General features: G+C 47.3%; 1 protein-coding gene across 1 annotated transcript in view; it reads left to right on the top strand.

Moving 5' to 3' along the window:
* The window catches only part of RAB22A (RAB22A, member RAS oncogene family), a 56,610-nt gene extending 48,358 nt beyond the window's left edge, over window positions 1-8,252 (top strand). The window contains exon 7 of the mRNA XM_044262766.1: window positions 1,268-8,252. Coding sequence (XP_044118701.1) covers window positions 1,268-1,365 — 98 coding nt within the window. The 3' untranslated portion in view covers window positions 1,366-8,252. The remainder of the gene's footprint in view (window positions 1-1,267) is intronic.
* Window positions 8,253-21,880: the final 13,628 nt, after the last annotated feature.

Raw genomic sequence — 21,880 nt, 5'->3', positions numbered from 1 at the left:
GTGCTTGGACACAACCCTTGCTTTATGGGCTGGGTAGGTGGATGGTGATTTGAGGTTTCTCCTGAAATTGACATTAGGCTTCACGGAGCATTAAAGTGAAACCTGTTCATTCTCATGCATTGTTGGTAGGAGAATAAAGTGGCACAGCCTCTTCAGAGAGCAGTTTGGCAGCATCTGTCAAACTCTAAATTGCATGTCCTTCTTGCATTTGTGCTAGAACACACTGGGAATATGGTGTATGTGCCAGATGCACACCCAGGAGTAGAAGAGCATGATCCAGTTCTTCCGCTCCTGTTTATCGTACGCATCGGCTCCCAGAGATACTTTTTGCATTGTCGTTAATACCAGCGCGGTGTTGGAAGCCGACTGAATATCCGTCAACGTTCAGTAAATGACGGGACATCTGCGTGGCACAGCAGCATAGGGCTTTAGGAATAGCGCTGCAGTGGGAGAAGCCCCAGAGTGTGTTCAGTGGAAGCAGCAAGGTGGACGGCCGTGCACGTGTGTGCGCCTCTAGGGGCTTAGGGAGGGGCCGGCTACAGGTGTGTGTGTGTCCTGTACGCGTCTGTGCACGCCTGTCTCTGGATGGTGGCTCTGCCCTAAGGCCAGGGGACAAGCATGTTCCAGTGGAATTTTGTTGACAAAAGTGCATGTACTCCCTACTCAGAATGTCTTCTTGATATGTAATTTCTTTTTTTTTTTTTTTAAGATTTTATTTATTTATTTGACAGAGAGAAATCACAAATAGGCACAGCAGCAGGCAGAGAGAGGGGGGGAAGCAGGCTCCCCGCCGAGCAGAGAGCCCAATGCGGGGCTCGATTCCTGGACCCTGGCATCATGACCTGAGCCAAAGGCAGAGGCTTAACCCACTGAGCCACCCAGGCGTCCCTGTAATTTCTTTTTATTTAAAAAATTTTTACTGCATGCAATGTGATATCCTAGTTCAGACCCTTGACCAGAAGGGGGACATTAGTAGAAGAACTGACCTTGCCTAAGCAAAGTCGGGACCTTAGTGATGTGCCAGGGCAGAGTTCCTCGTGTCCACAGACGTCCCATGCAAGCACAAGATGCCGACATGGCACATCGCAGCTCTCTGGTTATCTTCGCAACTTTTCTACATATTGAAAATGATTCCCAGATTGAAAATTCGTTCAGCTCTTTATTTTCGTGCAACCTTTCAAAGCGCATCTGCCCAGTTGTCGCATCAGAGAGTGAACAGATTTGGAAAGTTAAAGCCCTTTCCCACCCTCCTCCCCTCTCCATCCAGGTCGAAGAATTCCTTCTGCCGACGCCAACCCGCCATCTGGCGGCAAGGGCTTCAAGCTCCGGAGACAGCCGTCTGAGCCCCAGCGGAGCTGCTGCTGACCGGGCCTCAGCCTCCCAGACTTGCTGATGAAGTAGGTGGTCCCAAAAGTTAACAGAAGGCCTGGGTTCCCTGCCGGCAGGTTCTGCCTCTCCGGTTTGGGTCTTCTTCATGCAAACAGGACTCGGAGAAATTGGCCAGTTCCGCTTCCTCTCTGGAGGCCATGGCACTAATGTTTCAGTGTGCGGACCTCCAGCCTGTCATGAGTCTGGTGTGCACCGGGACCGCATCATGGGCTTTTGACCTTGCTGAAGAGGAACATGTAATTGTATGGACGGTAGGGTTAAATTGTTGAGTAGTTTTGTAATCAAGATTTTATGTAACATTTGTAAAGGGAAAATTAGCACTTTCGTGGTTCTTGAGGAAAAAAAGACCTTGCAGAGATGGTAATTTCCTTGGTTTCCCGTTACCACTGTTAGAGGGAATCGTATCATTTAAAATGTGGTTGGTGATTGTAAGTGGAGGGCTGGCAATCATTATTGGGAGCTGAACTGGATTATTTATAGGACTGAAGGAAACGACTCTGTCCCCACCATCTCTAAAGCACTTGTCATTGAATACTTTAGCCCCTGATACATAGAGTAAATTAACAATGGTAACAGCGGAGGCATAGCTCACCAGAGGTTTGCATTCCGACCTCGTCCTGTATGTGTCAAAAGAACACATTACTGGCCCCTTTTTAAATAAGCTCTCGTGATGAAGGTGGTGGTGGTGGCAAAGCTGCCTGGGAGAAGTCGGGCTGCATCCGTTTGAGCTAACTAGCAGTGGTTTAAAAAAGAGGAAGAAGAGAGAGAGTCAAGAAAGTGGTGTAAATGCTATCAGTTTTTTATTTAACCCAGATATTTTGGTGGAGAGAACAGTTATCTGTTGCTTAGCATATGTAAAGTTGTAGTCTATATTTATGAGACCATGGCTTAAAGATTATAAATTATGTAAATACATGAATAAATTCTATGTTTCACCCAACACTCCATTTAATCTCACAGCCAGTGTCTTGGTGTGCCCACCCACCTCTCAGCCTGTCCGCGGGGGGCTCTGCCGCACGTTTCTGTCGGGCGAGAGCACAGAGCACTTGGCTTACAGTCTTTAAAGAGGTCTCTGCCTCGCCTTGCACACGCTCCCGCATCCCATCTGGAAATCATAATAAAGACATATGCCACTTTGACAAGCCTGACTAGCCCTTCCTAGCCTAGGGGTAAAAGATGACGCTCCAAGTTCAAGTCATTTCACCTGGTCTTGGCAGTGAGTTTCTTGTAGCATTTACAGCGACCCCGGACGAGTGTTTCCACGAGCTCTCCTTGTTACCGATTCAGCTTATCTTTCCGTTTCCTTTATTCCCCTGCCTCTGTTAGTGGTTAACACTCTTTCCCTCAGGGAGCCTAATGAGGTTTTTAATATAATCTAAAAATAAAGCACTGAAGTGAAGTTGGTGACAATTTGCTCCTGGTCTAATTTGGCGCCCTTCCAACCGGAGTGTTGTAAGGGAAGGAAATTTACAAGATTGAATAGGAAATGAAACAGCTTGAATTTCCAACTCAATTGTGTTTTCAGAGCTCTCGCAGACTGAAGAGTTGGAACTTTGAAAAACAATGGTTATTTCCCTATGCCCCCCACTTGAGATGGGTAGATTTTAATGGGAAAATTATAACTCAGATTAAGTAAAAAGCGATTCCCTTTTCCCTGGTGTATATCTTGAGCATTTGAAATTATTTATTCTCTTACTGAATTCATATGGAAGGAATGTAGTTAGGGCAAATTCTAACATCTTGTTTAAAATACAGGCAGACTCTGTACCCTCCTAGCATCTTGCTCCCTTCCCGCCGTGAAATGAGCAAGGGGTGAGAGAAAACACGTGGTTCTAAGGGGGGCTCTGACACCTGAAGGGGGTTGCATCTCCTTTCCCATACATGCAGATGGGTCAGGGCATCTGGCCTCAGCCCTGGTGTGTCCCTAACATTCCCATTGCTGGGCCTCCATCTCCACGACAACAAACAAAATAAAAACAAAGGGTGCTTGACTCATCACCGAACAGGCGGTGCATGGGTGGCCCTTTCTGTCTTATTTCACCAAAAGATGACGCACATCTGTGACCTTCGCAGTTTTCCCACCAAACCTGTCAGCCACTGTCGATGATTCCCTGTGATCTGGGCACCCGGGGAAGGCCGTGCGCTTCCGTGCCATGTCTCACTGGTGAGGCGTCAGCCTGCCTCTCACCGTGTCCCCACGGTCCCTGCATTCAGCCCAGAACAGGGCTGGCTCTTCAGGCCCTCCTGGGCTATTCTTTCTTCACGGCTTCTCACGCTCCGCCCCATTTGTAGAGAGGGCTTCTGTTGGGTTCTGGCCACGCATTTTAGTCCCAGAACGAGTGACAGGTGGGTGGCTCGTGCACCGGCACTGTCTTTCCGCGTTCTGGGGCCTCTTCTCGTCCGCCCTGGTTCTCCTCAGACTGTCTCAGGAATCCACGAGACCCTCCGCTCACGCAGCGCTTCTCCCTACGGGCAGCAGCAGCCCATTGTCTCGCATCCGTGTAACCCATACCCCATGAAAACGGGGAAACGTTTCCATTTGTTCGGTCCGCTTGTGTGACGCAGAGCTGGAGGTTAAAGGCAGAACCAGTGTTTTATTTTGAACATGCTTTGGATTAATAACCTGACCAAGCAGTGGTCTAATACACATTTCATACGTTCTCAAGTTACTCCTTATGGGAAAAAGCTAGATTTCAGAGGAATTGGGACATAGCCCATCTCAAAAATCTTCTTTTTGGTTCCCTTCTGACAAAGGACCATTTTGAAAAAACTTTGGGGACTGAAAAGAGAAAAATCATTAATTAGCTGCGAGTGTGTATTGATTCCTCTCAGAGAAATTGAAGTGAGCTCTTATCAGGTGCCCAGTCCTAGGAACCATCCGTCTCCAGAACTCTCCCTTCACACAAGTGTTTCTCCGATTCTGTGATAACTAATTAACCATCATTTGGTGATTAAAAGAACATAAAGTAAGAGTATGATTAAGTGTCCTTCATTTTAAACTCTCTTTAAGAAGTGATTAGGGAGAAGTACCTATCGCAAGCCCTTCTGGTTCCAAATGAAACCTCCATCACCTGCTTTTCAGCCACAGGCAGGCTAAGTGCTTCGCAGAGCGGTTGAAAGGGTTGGTTCCTTTAAAATAACACCCTTGCTATTGCCTGTTTGTGATTTTGGTTGAAGCAGATGCCTCCAGTATCCGAAGGTCGGAGCCTTTTGTATTCGAGGCCTGACCTCCTCTCTGGAGTGGGCTGTTGCCCTTCTCAAGGCAATCATTTTTCATTTTTTTTTTAAGTATATAAAAAAGGAAGGAAGGCCACCTTTAAGTCTTGTATTTTTTGTTTTGTTTTATTTTCCCTCAAGAAGGAAAACAGGTCTAGGAGACCTTCTAAATTAAACTCTGGGAGCTAGAGTCATGAAAATGTCCTTTGGAGAATGGTTCCATGGCTTTCCTGGAGATGTCAAACCAGAGTCTCCGCACCTTCTCGGCCGTGTGTCACAACGGACAGGTTCGACTCCGATCACGGTGTACTGATTGGCATGTCGGCCCTAGGGCTTGAAAAGGCGTTTGTTCACCGTTAGATGTGTCCTTTCTATCCTGTGGGTGACTTGCAAAAGAGGTTATATAAATGGATACAAGCATTTTTTTCTACTCGTTTTTTTCAGAACACACTGAGAACATGAGTCATGGTCCCACGGTTGTATAAGATGGAGGTGCAAAGTGTATTACATATGACAGCGAAGCCCCTACACATTCAGATGTCTTTGCAGGAACCTGTCTGTAAAAGTAATGAGGGAATCCTTTAGCCCCTCAAATCTGACACTTACTAGGTACCAGCGTCAGAACACCAGGGCATTGAGGGGAGGAGGACAGCCCCCACGCTCAAGCTGGCTCTCTTCTCTAAACTCCGCAGTCTGTACATGTTCTTCCTGACCCTATAATGAAAGCAGAAGACCACGTTAAGCTAGATGGTGTGAACCCGTGGAAAAATCTTCCTTGTTTAAATTTGTTGTAAAGGAACTGGCAGCCTGACTTTGGTTTACTGTTTGACTTGCAGAGAGAGTCTGCCTCATGGCGGTTAAAGTATTTTTAAAAAGGAAGAAGTGGAATGTACTTTTAAGGATCAAGCTATCACTGTCTACCTGCCTTCAGTTAGCTCGGTGCATGAAAAGTTCAACGATTCAAGGTGATGTTTAGGAGACTTACCTTAACTCTACAGCACGGTCATTTAAAAAAAAAAACAGTCCAAGTAACAGATGTGTCCAGGAGATAGACCTTATATGCATAGTTTAGAAAAGGGAGGTCCAGTGGATTTCTAGCCTAAGCGTGGAAGAAACGACCTCTGCCAATTTCTCTTGACAGCAGAGTTACTTGTCTTGACTTCCAGTAATAGAAATCCAGGCAATTTGATTATCTGATTTGCAAGAAACATTAATGGAATTCTGGGGCATTTGTCCTGTTCTATGTGCAAATGAAAATCTAAAAAATATTAGAAGGGTATTACATTTTTCAGGAGCCTCCACTTTTTCAATCTAAGAATGATAAGAGAGACCTGGCGTGATGAAGTTTCATTAGACATAACGAAGAAAGTGAATAAATAAAACCAAGAATCCCCATATTTCTTGGTTTGTCCTTCAGGATGCTCTGAATATATAGCAAAATGATTTACTTTCCAAATCTAGAAGGACTTCCAGTAGCATAGATCAACTTTAATTTGATGGTCTGCACCATCAGAAATAACTAATATCTGTGTTCTTGCCTTTTAGAGTATAATCAATTATAGATGCTAGAATATTTTTGGCTTCAAAACAAAAGGATTCAGAAGTTTAATAAAAAGAAAAATTTTAAACCTTCCATCTTCTCCTCTTACCACATTGAACATTTTAGATAGTAAGCCGAGGACGTGTCATCCGTAGATACTGGAATTAAAACCATGGAGTCTTAACAAATTTAAGGGGAAAACTATTTAATTTACTACTAGCTCATTTTCAAATCTGTGTGGTGCCCAATACCTCATCAAAGCGCTTCGTAAATGAAGCAAACCAAATTCTGGAAAGCTTTTCATGAACAGGAATTCAAGTGCCCAGAATTCAGCTAATAAATGGGAAACCCTAAGACAGTAATGATTTTTTGAAAAACCCTTCTTTAATTGGTATTTTTAAACTGCAGTTTCTTAATGTTCTTCTAAATCATGCAACAGAAATAAAACATGCTGGTTTTGATGCCACTTCTAGATTCAGGAACGTTTCACCGTTTCTGGAAGCAGATTGTTAAATGCAGTACTGGGAAAGAGATTCATCTTCGGTACAGCATATCGCACGGAAGGCCCATAGTCTTTACGCAGAACTGAAATTGCCCAGGAAACTCCCAAGACGTCTTAAGTCAGGGTGTAGAGAATGGAGCGTGACTGCACCTGGGGGCCTTGTTCTCACATCGTTTTTCCTTTACCAATTTTTTCATCAAATTTGTGTTTGAGTAGTGAGTTGTACCCACCCTGGAAAATGTTGAAAGCAAGGCTGAAGTTTGTGTACCTCTGCTGACTTCGCGTGTGAGGTCATTACAGAGTTTATGGAACTTTTTCTTAATAGGGGTCATGCACATGATGTCAGGAAGACTGGTCGGTTCAGTGCGGGTGGAGGGAATTATCGGCAGCTGGCTCGTCAGAGCAACTGATTGGTGGCTCTATTTTTAAACCATTTGTTGTCTTGTGTAGACAGAGCTGTATTGGCCTGGAAAAGATTTTTCTTTTTTTACTCTCATCCCGCTCGGTCTTTGCATCATTTCACCTTCTGAGTCATTCACGTCATTGTCAAACATGCCTCTGACCTTCTTAAGAATGGATGTTTTGCCTTCTCTGTGATCGAAACAGACTCCTTGCCTTATTTCTCTCATTTTGCGGCAGGCTCTCCCTTAAAGACGCACGGCACTAGCCACCTCCTCAGTGCCTGCGACATGCCTTCCCGGGCCACCTTCCGTGGTGACGGCAGTGGGCTCTGGTCCCCCAGGACCGGCCAGTGCCGAGCGCCATGGGCAGACGCAAAGGCTGGTTTTGGGTGAGGAGCTCCCGTCTTTCCAGAGAGGGAGCGGGCTGCACTGGCCGCCAGTGGCAACAGGACTGAGTAACAAAATGGGCTTTCAAGTCGGTGATGAGGTGCTCTAAGTGTCAGAACATTGCTTAGTCTGTAACAGAGCACCTGGTAAAAGGACATAAAGATACAAACCTAAAGTCTTAAAGAGAAACAGCTGCGGAGATGAGCCTAGACCTTTAAAAATAAGTAAATGCAAGCAAAGCTGTCTTACCAGCAACTCTCACTTCTCCTAAGAATGTCATGCCTTTTCAGACCCGATACAAGGAGGAAGATACTTGTGCCTTTTTATAATAGCATCTGTTATGGGGAAGGGGGCCCGTTAGGTTGCTTACCGTTTAGGCTGCTCTGTAGCACTGTAAACAGCCCAACTGACGGCCGTTGCTTCGCTGCACGGGACGCGTCGCTGGACCCCCTGCGAAGATGGCTGTCGTGGGGCCGGCCAGGTGCGTGCGCATGTTGAGGACTTAACTTTTGCAGTCTTTACCTTGGGCTGGACCTAAGTCTACATGTAAACTGTACGATGTCTGTACTGTCTGTAGATGCTGACAAAAGAAAACTAGATCTTTTGATTTTTGTTACCAGACTTTTCTTTTTATACTTCGGCCGGTAGTGGGTCGTTTGCAGACGGTGGGAGATTTGGCATACTTTTAAACTCGTTTTAGCTTGAATATTCTCTGATGAACTTCTTCGGAGCATTCATGTGCTGAATCACTACAAAATTTGTTGTATTGTAAGAAGGGTGTAAACATTTTGTTAATAAAATGCTATGTTTACAAATACACGTATTTGCCTTTCGAGCGGTTTGGTTTCTCTTTGTGGTGGGGTTTGTCCCGTGCTTTTCTCAACCAAATACTCTGAAGTAACTGTAAAACTACTTCTGAAAACGGAAATGCCCAAACGTCGAGAGCCGTGGTGTCTGGTGAGCAGCGAGGTGTTTGTGTCTCTGCTCTGGCCTCACGGCTCCCTGCATCTCCATCTCCGAGTCCTTCCTTAGTTAAGGTGCAGGAGGGGCTGGACGCAGGCCCGTGGGGCCTGCAGTGAGCACCTGCTAAGTGAGGGACTGCATCCTGCCCTCCCATCATCGGTGGGGTCTCGTCCAAGGTGCTGGCATTTCCACTCCAGCGCTGACTCGAACCCTGGACTCTCCCAGCGCCTCCCATCACCCGCAGAAGCACAGCTCCCCATGCCCATTGGCTCTTCGACGCCTGCCTTCCAGAGTAGCACCTGGTCTGTACGCGGTGACGTCTCGAGAGAGCTGCCGTATTCGGGCGCTGGAGAGGGCAGAGAGGACTAGAGACGGGCAGACCCGGATTGGAGTCCTAGCTAGCCCCTTTCTAGGCTGTGTGGCTCTAGAGAAAGCTCTTGACCTCTCTGAGTTCCCTTCCCTTCCTCTACAAAACAGGGAGGTAACACTTGGGAAAAACACCGATGCACCCGGCATTCAGCACAACATTCACAGACAGGAAGCACTTGTGTCTAATTTTTTTTTTTTTTTTTTTTTTTTTTTTTTTAAGAGAGAGCAAGCGGTGGGTTCGGGTTAGAGAATCCCAAGCAGACTCCACACTCAGCATGGAGCCCGATGCAGGGCTCGACCTGAGATCATGACCCAAGCCAAAATCAAGAGTCGGACGTTGAACTGATGGAGCCGCCCAGGCGTCCCTCACCTATAATCGCTTTCACAGGCCATCTCCCTGACCATCTTTATCTGATTAGGTTTTTAAAACTATTTGTCATTAATGTGGTGTTTTTTGCTTTTTTTTTTTTGTCCTAAGGTATAACATTTATGGAGAATGCCATAAGTAACGGTGTACACCTCAATAAATTTTCAAAAATGGAGACACTCTTATAGCCACTCCTCGGGTGGCAAAAAGACATCATCCATGGCCCAGAGGCCCACCTGGCGCCTCCTTCCAGTCCTATCCTGTTTTCTAACATCACAGCTCAGTTTCGCCTGGGTCTGAGCCTCACATTCACACCCTGTGGTTGCATTCAGCATGGTTGAATGTGGTTGCCTTCTTGCATTCAGCATGGCGTACAGGACTCACATTCGTTCCCAGCCATACAGGATTCCGCCGTGTGGAGAGGGTACCGTTGATTTATCCATCCTGCCCTTGTAGGCACTGGATTTTTGCGGTTACGACCGTATTGTACTGCCACAGACCTGCTCACATGTCTCTGGTGCCCTGTGCCGGTTTCAACTAGACATACACCTGGGGGGCGATTGGGTCATGAGAGAGAAATGTATTTGTGGCTCTGTTTATTTTTCCTTTAGTGGGTATGGTTTTCTAAAGTAGCACACCACTGACTGTGTGAGAAAATTCCAGTTGCCCAGCATTTCAGCCATCCTGGCAGGTGGGTAGCAGGGTCTGGCAGCAGAATTTGTATTTCCCTCTTCACTATATGCTTTGTAGGGTTTTTAAATTGTTACTAAAAGGGAGTATACTTTTTAACACCTACCGTCCAGTATGCGAGACAACACGTCCCCCCACAGTAGGAGCTGCACGTGGGGGACAATGGAGGAGGAGGATGCCGCGTGTGGAGATCCACAAGTCCACGGTCCACTCTCGGGTCCTCCGCCTGGCTCGGTGAGAAGACAGAGCAGGAAAGGCCCTATCTAAAGTTGAAAGGTGAACCAAAAACTGGGGAAAATGATCGCTATATATATAAAAGAACGGATTACTGCCTTTAGTCTATTAACAATGCCCACAAAGCCAAAAGAACAACCCTCAAAAACATCACCCCCCCAACACACACACACACACACACACATCCCACACAAGAATTACTAAGTCAACAAGAATAGCACTGCAGCCTTGTTTAGAACTTCTGGAGAAAGAACATAAAAGAAGCAAACTTTCACATACAAATTAGTGCAGAGTTGCCCAATATATAATTGAATGGGGAAAAAAAGATAACATGAGGGCGCCTGGGTGGCTCAGTGGGTTAAAGCCTCTGCCTGCAGCTCAGGTCATGATCTCAGGGTCCTGGGATCGAGTCCCGCATCAGGCTCTCTGCTCTGTGGAGCAGAGAGCCTGCTTCCTCCTCCTCTCTCTCTCTCTCTGCCTGCCTCTCTGCCTACTTGTGATCTCTGTCAAATAAATAAATAACATCTTTAAAAAAAAAAAAAACATAACATGAGTATGTGTGTGGAATCTGACTGTTTACATAAAACTTATGCACACGCATGTACTTTTCCAATGTGTGCATGCTTCTAAAATCCGGAAAAATATCTAAAATAAAAAAAATAACAGCTCCAAGCTGTTAGCAGTCATTATCTCCGAGGAGAAAGGCTCGTATGACAAATGCTACCTTTCAGTCGCTTTCTGCTTTATATATATTTTCATGCTTTTTTACATTATTTTACTGTGCATATGAATGGGTTTTTTCTTATTAAAAATGAATGGGCACCGGGCTGGCTTAGTCGGTAGAGCGTGCTGCTCTTGATCTCAGGGTCGTGAGTTCAAGCCCAGTGTTGGGTGGAGAGTATATTTATAACGACAACACCAAAATTGAAAATAAACAAAAATTCAGGAATTCCCGCACCCTAATCCCCTCTCAGATCCTTAATGGAAACTGGCTGAATAGACAGAAGTAACATTCATCTTAGTTCTCCTTTTTAGAACACACCTTCCCTTCGAACCCTCGTACACTGTTGGTGGGAATGCAGACTGGTACAGCATCTCAGGAACACAGTATAGAGGGTCCCCAGAAAGTTAAAAGTAGAGCTGCCCTACGGTCCGGCGGATGCACTACTCCGTGTTTACCCAAAATACAAACATACTAATTTGAAAGGATACATGCACCCGATGTTCCTTGCAGCATTACCCACAACAGCAAGATGATGGGAACAGCCCATCATCAGTTGGGTTCCAACAGTTGATGAATAGATACGGAAGATGTGGTATAAATACACAGAGGAACATGACTCAGCCATGAAGAGAATGAAATGTTGCCATTTGTAACAACACGGATGGAGCTAGAGAGAATAAGCCTGGTGAAATAAGAGACAAACACCATAGGATTCCACGCCTCTGTGGAACTGAAGCAAATGAGCAAAGGGGGAAAAAAAGGAAAACCAAGAAACAGACTTTTTTTTAACTTTTTTATTTTATTTTATTTTATCATTTATTTTACAGACAGATCACAAGGAGGCAGAGAGGTAGGGGGGAAGCAGGTTCCCTGCTGAGCAGGGAGCCCGATGCGGGATCCGATCCCAGGACCCTGAGATCATGACCTGAGCCGAAGGCAGAGGCTTACCCCACTGAGCCACCCAGGCGCCCCAAAACTATAGAGAACACACTGATGGGTTCCCAGAGGGGATGGGGGAAATGAGGTGGGGATGAAGGCAAGCACTTGTGATGAGCCTGGGTGAGCGATGGAAGGGCTGAATCTCTAGACACCTGATACTAAGGCCGTGGGCTAACAAACTGGGATTTAAATAAGAACATCAACACGCGCACACACACATACACACACACACACCCCTCCCCTTCAGTGTGGTCAGTAAAAAACTTAGAGCCACATTCGGAGCCAGTATATAGAACTTCACACATTTTTTTATTTTGATAAGTGATAATAAATCTTTTCAAGCTGCCCTAAATCCTCTTAGAGGGGATATAAATAAACATACTTTAAGAAGAAGAATATTAGTCTATAGCTTGTCAAATAGTACTGTTGGGAAAGCCAGTCTCATTCCTAGATGCCAAGAAAAAGAGAATGACTCTGTGCCAAACAGGAAGAAACCAATTAGCACGCCCCCGAAACAAACAGGGATGTTTCAGATGCATACACAAAACAAATTTGCTTTATTTTTCCACAAGCAACTGGCCGCCTGCCTTAGAGCATAGAAGAACCAAATCCGGGATGGGGGTTTCTAAGCAACCTTAATGTTTATTGCAGACTTTTTTTTTTTTTTTCCATTAAAAGTTAAAAACTAGGTTGCTTCTAAGGTGGTGAATTATAGATTAAAACACAAAGCTTTTTGATATTTTCAGTTGTTTGACATATTAATACTAGGCACAAACATGATTCTCTACTGAAAACATCAGTGTTGGTTGGGAAGTCAGGCATCTCAGCTTTCTAGAATTTACCCCTCCAGGGGAGTCAGATGATCGCTTCCCTTTATAACCTCTGCAAGGGACCACTGCTGGAGCTTACAAGAGAGAGGAAAGGAAAACAGATTTGAGAGCTAAAACCTCGTCAGAATGAATCACCTTGTTAATCACGATTTTAACCTGACCTCTGGTCACTTCAATTTTTTGTCTTCAGTGCATTCTTTCAGCAACTTCCGGGAAACAAAGTAAGCCTGCAAAGATCACCTTTTTAAAGTTGACATAATCACAAATACCACTGTGAAAGGAGTAGGAAACAGGACAAGAGGACCAGAATTCTCATTAGTACTCAGCAGAGAATGTTACCTTCAGGCCTCTGTTAAAATAAAATAGATTGAAAACATAATGAGACTATTATGTCTCCGTTCCATTAGAGACAGGGCATTTTTAAGAAGAAAATTGTAGGGCTGTGAACATAAATGGGAGGTTAATGTGCAGTCCGGGGGCACTAGAAGCCACGCAGTGGTATACCATCATCAACGTTCCCATTTCAATCCGTGGCTCTGGCGACAGGGTCAAGTGTCTTCTTTGCATATAAATGAGAACACATCATAGTTTGAGCAGATACTACAGCAGGGACCTGAGGTTCTTTATCAGCGGAGTCAGACCTGCTGTCTGACTCGGTCAGTTATTACCGTCTGGCCCTCCAAATCATAAAATATCCCACCAAGCCTGTTTTGCTTGAATTCATTTCTCTACTTCCTATTTCCAACGTGATAGCCTTATGTTAAAGAAGTGGGATCCCTGTGGGCTTTCTTGCCCTGCTTTTAAATTACTTCTCCCAAAACAAATCTTCTGAATGTAATGAGAGATGGGAACATGGGTGGCCAAGTGGCAGCTTTAATAAACAGCCTGTTAACAGCCTTGTGGGTGCTGAAGTTTTGAAGCCTCTTAGCGTCCGTATAAGGAGATGATCATTGAGTAGATCAGATTACTGCCCCCCCACCCTCCGACACAGCCACCTTGAACCGAAGAAGAAGAATCTCGCCAGCCTGGAAAACCTCTTTGGCCTGAGCTAGACTAAAATGATGTACAGATTTACGTGATCCAGAGAGCTTGATAGAGCATTTCAAGAGGTAGGATAAAATGGCATTTACTTGGAAAATGGACTCTGTGATGAATGACTCAGGGCTCCCGTTTCAAAGAGGGCTCCAAGGCCAGCCAGAAGACACTGAGTATTTTGCTGACTCAGGTCCTGTGCTGAAGCTTTGGCTGCCTCCTCTGGGAGTTGGAGTGTGATTTTATTTGCAAAACAGTAACGATGCATCTTAACGGGGAGACTGCAAATAGCTAACAATGGCAAACAGTCAAGCTGCATAAGCCAGTGTTACTGATCGCACCAATAATGGACGTATAAATTGCATGACTAGCCCTAGCATCCGACTGTCTGTTACCAAACCACAGACATTCAGTGCCTGCTTTTTTTTTTTTTTTAACCACAAATTCATCGGGGAATTCTTTATTGTTTCTCTAATACATCCTAAAACACAGAAAAATGTGTCTTTACTTTTCATAATGCTGGAGTTAAACACACACACACACACACACACACACGCCCATGCGTACAGACACGAACGCAAAGTGAAGAAAATACAAGTGACTTCAATTGCAAAGTAAAAGGAGAGAAAGACACAAGATGGCTTGTAACCTCAGCTGCAAGAGAACAGCGCCGATCCCAGAGGGCTGAGCAGGAGGAAGGCGAGGCTGGGGGCCTGGAGCAAAGACAAGGGAGAGGGCCCTGGCAGCTGATGAGTGGGCATCTGTAAATAGCGTCATGGGCACCACAGCTGACACTTGTCAGCCCCTCCCCAGGGAGCCGCCTCCAGAGGCTGACCCAGCATCATTTACTATCCAGATGAAATGTTAAGATTCTGGCCACGGGAAAGCCCTACATCTCAGCTCAGAGGGTTAAATCAATGGGAACTCGGGCCGGCTATCACACACTGTGCATTATCACAGCCCAAATCCCTGAGGACCCCAGTAGAGAATTCGTGGGCTGAGAGGTTCTTTGGCGACACCTTTCCCATAGGGATCCTAACAGGAGGTCTTTACTACGCGGTCCCTTTTCTAATGGCTAAAGTTAAGAATTGGTTACTGTTGTCTAGTAACACTGAAAGATTCAGGGAGAGGGGAGAGCGTCCCACAAATCAGTGATGAAGAACCAGTTTGGGGGAGTGTTTTAAGTAATCTCCATGCCCAACGTGGTGCTGAAACTCACCCTGAAATCGAGAGTCTCATGCTCCACCCACTGAGCCAGCCAGGGACCCAAACAATGAGTTCATAATGCCTTGTTTCAGGGATGTGAGGCGGGGGGTGCGGGGGACACAGGGATTTTCATATGTGATGAGCTCATTTCCTCCCCAAGTACCGAGGGACACAAACCTGCCCAGCCATGTCCTCTGTCCCCAGGAACACAGCCGCTCACGAGCTCGCACACCCCCCGCAAGCCCCACAGGTGTCCCACAGGAGACCCGGGGAGCTCTTTGAAATGCGCCCCGTGTTAATAGCGAGCATCTTATAAAGGTCTGACTGTGTGCTAGCCACATGGCGTTAAGAACCTCACCTGTGTTTGCTCGCGGAATCCCCCCCAAACCTAGGAGGCAGAAACTGTCCTTATTCTCTGCCTTACACAAGAGGGGCAGACACAGGCGGCCAGAAGGAGAACCCAGGTCCTGGCGCCCGGGCTGGCGCGCTCTCCTGCCCGGCACAGTCCTGCAGCACATCTCACCAGGCCGCTCGTGACCACCATGGCTCGAGACAAGAAACAAGACCCATCTGTGAGCTTTCCTTTTTTTTTTCTTTTTTAAGGTTTTTTTCTAAATTTATTTACTTGCCCCAGAGAGAGAGCACAAGTAAGCAGGGCGACAGACAGAGGGAGACGGAGAAACGGGCTCCCCCCCGAGCAGGGAGCCCGATGCGGGGCTTGATCCCAGGACCCTGGGATCATGACCTGAGCCGAAGGCAGAGGCTTTAATCCACGGAGCCACCCAGGTGCACCGTCCATGTCCATGATCTTTCTGAGCCCCAACAGGAGCAAGACCATTGTCTAAACCTAAGTGAGTCAAACTGCCCCTCTCGCAGCGATGGTTCTGGCTGCGGCTGTGCCGGATAACTGTCGGCCATCTCCGGTTGGCCAGACCCAGCACCCACCTGATTGTAGGAACAGCCGTCCTGGCTGCACCCAAACCCAGGGCCAAGCCCCACTTCCTCCAACCACCCAGTCAGCTCCTGCAGCTGCAGGACCGTTAATCTCCCCTCTCCTTCAACGGCAGGTGTGTCCATGGGAGCTTTGGCTGGAGGACGTTGCCAACAGCTTAGTAGCTTCTGGTAAACCACAGAGCTGCTGGGGCTGGTTGGGAGGAGGCACCAGGGCTCTGGGCACCAAGGAGCAGCAGGTCTTTCCCAGAGGGAAATGACGGGCCTTTGCAAAGATCTGGATTCCATGGGATCCCATGCACTGCTTTACACACTGAGATGCCTGGTTTTGTTTTTCCTTCACATGGATATACAAGGTTGTAACTGTCACTTGAGAATCCACACCCCTGAGCATCCCTGGGGGAGGAGCACAGGAAAGTGGAGCCAGACTCCAAACACCTCCACCTCCCTCCCTCTCTCCTCCTCCCTCCCTCTCCCCTCCCCACCTCCATCTTCTCTCTCTCCCTCTCCCCCTCTCTCCTCTGCCTCTTCTTCCTCCTCCCTTCCTTCCCTCCCTCCCTCTCCATCCCCCTCCCTTCCTCTCCTCCCTCCATTTTTCTCTCTGTGTCTCTCCATCCCTCCCTCCTTCTCCCTCTCCCCCTCCCCCTCCATCCCCCCTTCCCTCTGTTCCTCAGCCTCGAGCCCCCTGCCCGAGAATGACTGTTCCACTTCTGTGCTGGGGGTAAGGCATTCAGGGGATCCTTCCTTCTCTGACACTGCCAGCCAGGCTGTCATACAATTTCCGTTCTGGGAGGGCCCTGGGGGTGGCCCGTGGATCCACAGGACCTGGCGGGGAGGGGCGCTTGGCACTGCAGTCACAGAACAAAGCTGCATTCTTACTCAGATCAATGAAAGCAGCAACATTTTCTAAGGCCTTCCTGTTGCCTATAGGTAGGTGGAGAAAGATAAATGTCTATACCTATATCTACAGATTTTTTTTTACATGCTATTGTCATTTATTTGGGGTGACTTGGGAGAGGCAAACAGAGATGATGGAAAGAAGCGTAACACTCCCAGCGCTGCTCACTGTCTGGAGGGGCCACTGGAGACTCCATCTTGCTTTGCTTTGTCTCCCATCTGGACAGAGCAGGAGGGTCCCAGCGCCTAACCCCTGCGCCCCTCCGAGAACGAAGGCCACACGGTGGGCAATCACCAGGGCTTGAGGAAAAAAGAGAGCTATGCAAATTTTACATACACACGAACACACAGACACACATGGATGCGTTTCCTGTTCCCCCAACCCCCAACACACTGGAAATAATCTGTGGGGACCCTATAAACCCTTCCCACAATAAGACCACGCCGACTCCCTGCCTCATCAAACATTTATCACGTAGCTCTTCTGCCTCCCACTGCCCTGGGGGAACAATGAGGTAAATATGCCTTCCTCACCCGTAAGGAGCATGGAATCTAATTATCTTCTAGAGATCCTTTGGGGATCTGCTTAATAAATCAATACAAATGATTTGTAATTAGAATATCAATTATTTGTATGCAAATGTGGCCTTCTGGGTGCTCGGGGACAAGTCCTAAGGATTAAAAAGACTCTGTTCCCCATCCCCCCTCAAATTCTTAATTACATTATTTCGTTCATTCATCAAACATTTATTGAGCACCTTTTACGTGCAGGAGCCGAGACGGGGACCAAGAACCCACCCTCAGTTGCTCACAGGGAGAAGTGAAGAACCAAGGGAGTTCTGGGCAACAGGAGAGCTTGCTTCTTGCGGGGGGGGGGCGGCGGGGCGCGGAGAGAAGGGTGAACGCAAGGATCTTCCTCTGCCCCCAAACCTCTCAGCATCCACCTTGTTCATGGAGACCCTCAACTGAGCAGGCTGCGGCTCCCAAGTACTCGAACCTGAGGCTGGAGGGGCACGGTCCTGGGGGGAGGGTCAGGCCCCCTGACTGCACCACCCCCCATCTGCAGCCATGTGGGGCGGCTCTGACTCAGGGATCTCCCCAGCCTCCACCGAGGCCAGTGCTGAGCTTCCAGGTCTGCACAGGTTTCAACAAATCCTGTGCACAAGCCTGCCCTGACGCGTCAATGCCTTGTGGCCGCAGATCGTCATTCATTCATTCATTCCATTCATTTCCTCACCAGTTCCTCTGTTGATTGCCGGGCTCCACGGCCCTGCCAAGCGCTGGAGGTAGGACGTCAAATCAGAGATGTATCCTCCTCGTGGGAGACAGACCACAGAAGGGCTGGGAGGGGAAAGTGTGGCTGCCGTAGGAGCTGGGTTCGGAGAGCCCTGTGGGGGAAGCCCTTGGGATCAGCACCCAGGACAATCCACACCCACCCTCTGTTACCTTTTCCCACGCCATCGCCCTGCCTGCCTGCTTTTCTTCAGACGACTCCCTTCCCAAGGTACATTTTCACTTGAGTACGTCTGTCTCTTGTGCCTAACCATCTGAGAGAGGGCTCCCCACATCTCCAGCACCTAGCAAGACGCCCAACATGCAGGTGTATGCAAGAAGTTGTGTGATGATCATGACAATATCCAGACAATATAAGACTTCATGGGAAGTCCAGTGCCGGAAAGGACAGCGAGTGCAAAGGGCCTGTGGCAGAGACCACTGGGAATCCTGAGCTTGACCTCACTCCTGCATCAGGGCCCCTGGTTGTGAGAAGTGTGCCTCTCTCCCACCACCCTGCTCCCCTTCATTGAAACCCTCTTCTCCAGCCTCTCACTTCTCCTGTGCACAAGGCTAAACCTCCGCACCTTGGCATCCCCATCTGCAAACCAGGGAAAACAACATGACTGCATCGTGAGAATGTGTGAGACGCATGGCGCTCTGTGCACAGTGCCCAGCATGTGGCACTCGGTCCACTCGGTCCAGTGGCTGCGCATGCTGGTTTCACATCAGGCCATCGTCCGGCTGGCTTCTGGAGGAGCTCTGTGAAGAATAAGCTGCTGAATGCAATGTGGGATTTGTGGGGGGGGGGTCAGAGCAGGAGGACCTTAGCGGAAAAACTGGTGATCTCCCAAAATCGTCTGGAGTTTAGTTGATAGCAATGTTCCAGCAACAACAATGTTGCTACCATCGTCATGTAAAATGATGTTAAAATATAACACTGGTGATACTGGCGGAGGGTTAGGCAGATCACTCTGTACGCCCATTGCAACTTCTCTGGAAAGCTAAAATTACTGCCAAAAACAGGGTGGGGAAAGGTGTATTTTAAAACTATATTTTTTAAAGCACAAATTGAAAAAATAAACAAAATCAAAAAGAAAAATATTTTACAAATAAATACAATGAAACAATGTAATAGGTCAGTTACTCCTCCGTATAAAAACCTTGGGATAGGCAAGGATATCCAAGGATAAAATCTCAACTCTCGAACATTACAGAAGATCCCGCCTCTCTGGGCCCTTATGGGCTATGCTTCTCAGTGTCTTGGTCTCCTCATCTGTACAGTGGGGATAAATGACCCCTCCCGATGCTGGGTTGAGTAAGTTAACATAGGCAAAGCACTTAGCGTAGTATCTACGCACAGTGACATACTCAGTACAAAGGAAGCAGAGGTCCAAGAGAGAAGAAGGCACTGCTGGCTTTCAAGATGAAGGGAGACCTCAAGTCAAGGAATGCGGCCAAACTCCAGAAGCTGAGCAAGGCATGGAGCCTCCAGATGAACCACATGTGGATTTTAGCCTCTTCAGACCCAATTGTGGACCTGTGACGTCCAGAACTGTAAGATAACAAATCTGAGTTGTTTTAAGCCACAACTTTGGGGTAATTTTTTACAGCACCATAGGAAATGAATACTTAAGCTGATATACCACCTGACACAGGACAGGAAATAGATATATTGGGGAACCATTACTACTCCCTGCCTTTCCCTAGCAGGTACTGGCAGGCCACATACCCCAGGGCCTTTGCATGTGCTATTCCTCCATTTTATTTTTCCTTTCCTGTATGGCAAGTTCTTTCTTACAGTCTTTCCAAGACAATTCTCTAAATACTCTCTGAGCACTGACAGTTCCCTCCCAGCCCCCAGAGTAAAGTTCATTATCTCTTCATAACTTCCTTCTCCTGTAGTTTAGTATTTATCACAGATTGTTATTATTCTGATGTGGTGTTTCTCCCCCAGCTCCCCTCACTAGACCATGAGATCCTTTGTAGCCAAGGCCAAATGCATCGCTGCAGGATTATGATGATGGGGGATTCTGAGGAAGACCCAGAGACAGGCACAAGGGGTGGAAAGGATTGCTCTTCCCATTGGCAGCCTAGTTCTGCCAGCCCTTGGCTTTCGTATGGTAATCTCAGGAGTAGACACACTGTGTCCTCTCAGAGGCCTCCAGCACGGGCCAGTCCACTCCTACCTCCATGAAGGCTCTCCTCCGAGCTCCTGGGGTCCAATGACCCAGTGCTGTCCACTGTTCCACCTGCTGTAGGTGGAAAGTCCAAGACCAAAGCGCTGGCAGACTCCATGTCTGGTGAGACCTTACTTCCTTTTTTTTTTTTTTTTTTTAAGATTTTATTTCTTTATTTGAGAGCGAGAAAGAGAGAGAGACAGCAGGAGTATGAGGGACAGAGGGAGACAGAGAGAGAGAGAATCTCAAGCAGACTCCATGCTGAGCCTGGAGCTTGACACAGGGCTCAATCCCAGGACCCCCGGATCATGACCTGAGCCGAAACCATGAGTCAGAGGCTCAACCGACTGAGCCACCCAGGTGTCCCCTCAAGACCCTACTTCCTGGTTCACAGCCTGCCATTCTCCTGTGCTCTGAGGCTTCTCTCTAAGGGCACTAGTCCTCTTCATGAGGGCTTCATCCTCACGACCAAAGTTCCTTCTACACGCCCCACCTCCACCATCCACTGGGGGAATGAGGTTTCCATATAGGAATGGGGGTTGGATATAAACCTTCAGTCTATGGTCTACATAGCACTTAGCCTGCTTGAATTCTAGGGTGTTCTGCATTTGTTGTTTGGTATATTTCATCCTTCTGGAAAATTCTCAGACCACATTAAACATTGCATTTTATTGTTGTGAGATACACAGAACATATACTTGACGAGCTTACCTAGTAATAGAGGTTAACTGTACAGTGTGTGGTATGGAATACATTCACACTATTGGGCAACCCTCCCCACCATCCATCTCCAAAGTCTTCCTCTTGCAAACCTGGAACTCTGAACCCAGTAAACAATTTCTCCCCATTCACTTCACCAGCCTTGTGATACCTCAGTCTCTTCTCTGGCTTTTACGACTTTCCATTTCCTGATTAACCATTTCCTTGTGCTAAATTATCTTTGTCAAAATAACTGTCATGGGGCTCGTGGTGCCTCAGTTGGTGAAGTGTCTGCCTTTGGCTCAGGTCATGATCCTGGGATCCTGGGATCGAGCCCCAAGTTGGCTCCCTGCTCATCGGTGAGTCTGCTTCTCCCTCTCCTTCTACCCCTCCCCCCACTTGTTCTCTCTCCCCCCCCTCAAATAAATAGATAAAATCTTAAAAAAAAAAAAACAAACTTGTAATTTCTGCTTTCCTGGCTGGAACTTGACTGACATCACTTGGTACTGAGAGTGATCCCAGGACACAGACCCCTGAAGAAGGTATCCTAGGACTGATGTGGCCACATCCTCCTTCCTCGTGACAGTGCCAGGGGGATGGGATCTCAGCAGGGCTGGGCTAAACTGGGCTCCTTCCAGCTGGCGAGAGCCAATGGTGCACATCACTTCTCAACTATGTCCAGTGACATCCCATACATAAGCAGCTTAAAATCAGTCATGGTGGGAGTGTTTATACCACAGAATTCTGAAACATGTACAAATCAGAGTTCATCTTTTCTCCATTAGGCTAGTTTAGCACAGCAAAGTTTCCAAGGGGTCTCCAAGTAATACATGGGGGCATCACTACTCGTTACGTTATCATCCGCATTGGATGGTGACACGGTGCCCACAGAAGGCCTTGAAGAGCTGAGTGGCTGCTACGCCTTCTTAGTTGTGAGGACAGAGGACTTTGGCGTGGGGTGGGGGTGGGGAGGCTGTGTCCAAATTCACTGGACTACTACAGAAAGAAAGGGACAAGCTCTTGAAACATGTAGCTTAACTCACCCTCAGAAAACCAGGGAGATTCTATGGAGCCCGAAAATAATCTTTGATT

The sequence above is a fragment of the Neovison vison genome, chromosome 8 (genome assembly GCF_020171115.1).
Source record: "Neovison vison isolate M4711 chromosome 8, ASM_NN_V1, whole genome shotgun sequence".
Taxonomy (NCBI): domain Eukaryota; kingdom Metazoa; phylum Chordata; class Mammalia; order Carnivora; family Mustelidae; genus Neogale; species Neogale vison.
Note: the sequence above shows the minus strand (reverse complement) of the source record. Positions and strands in the feature narration are given on the sequence as shown.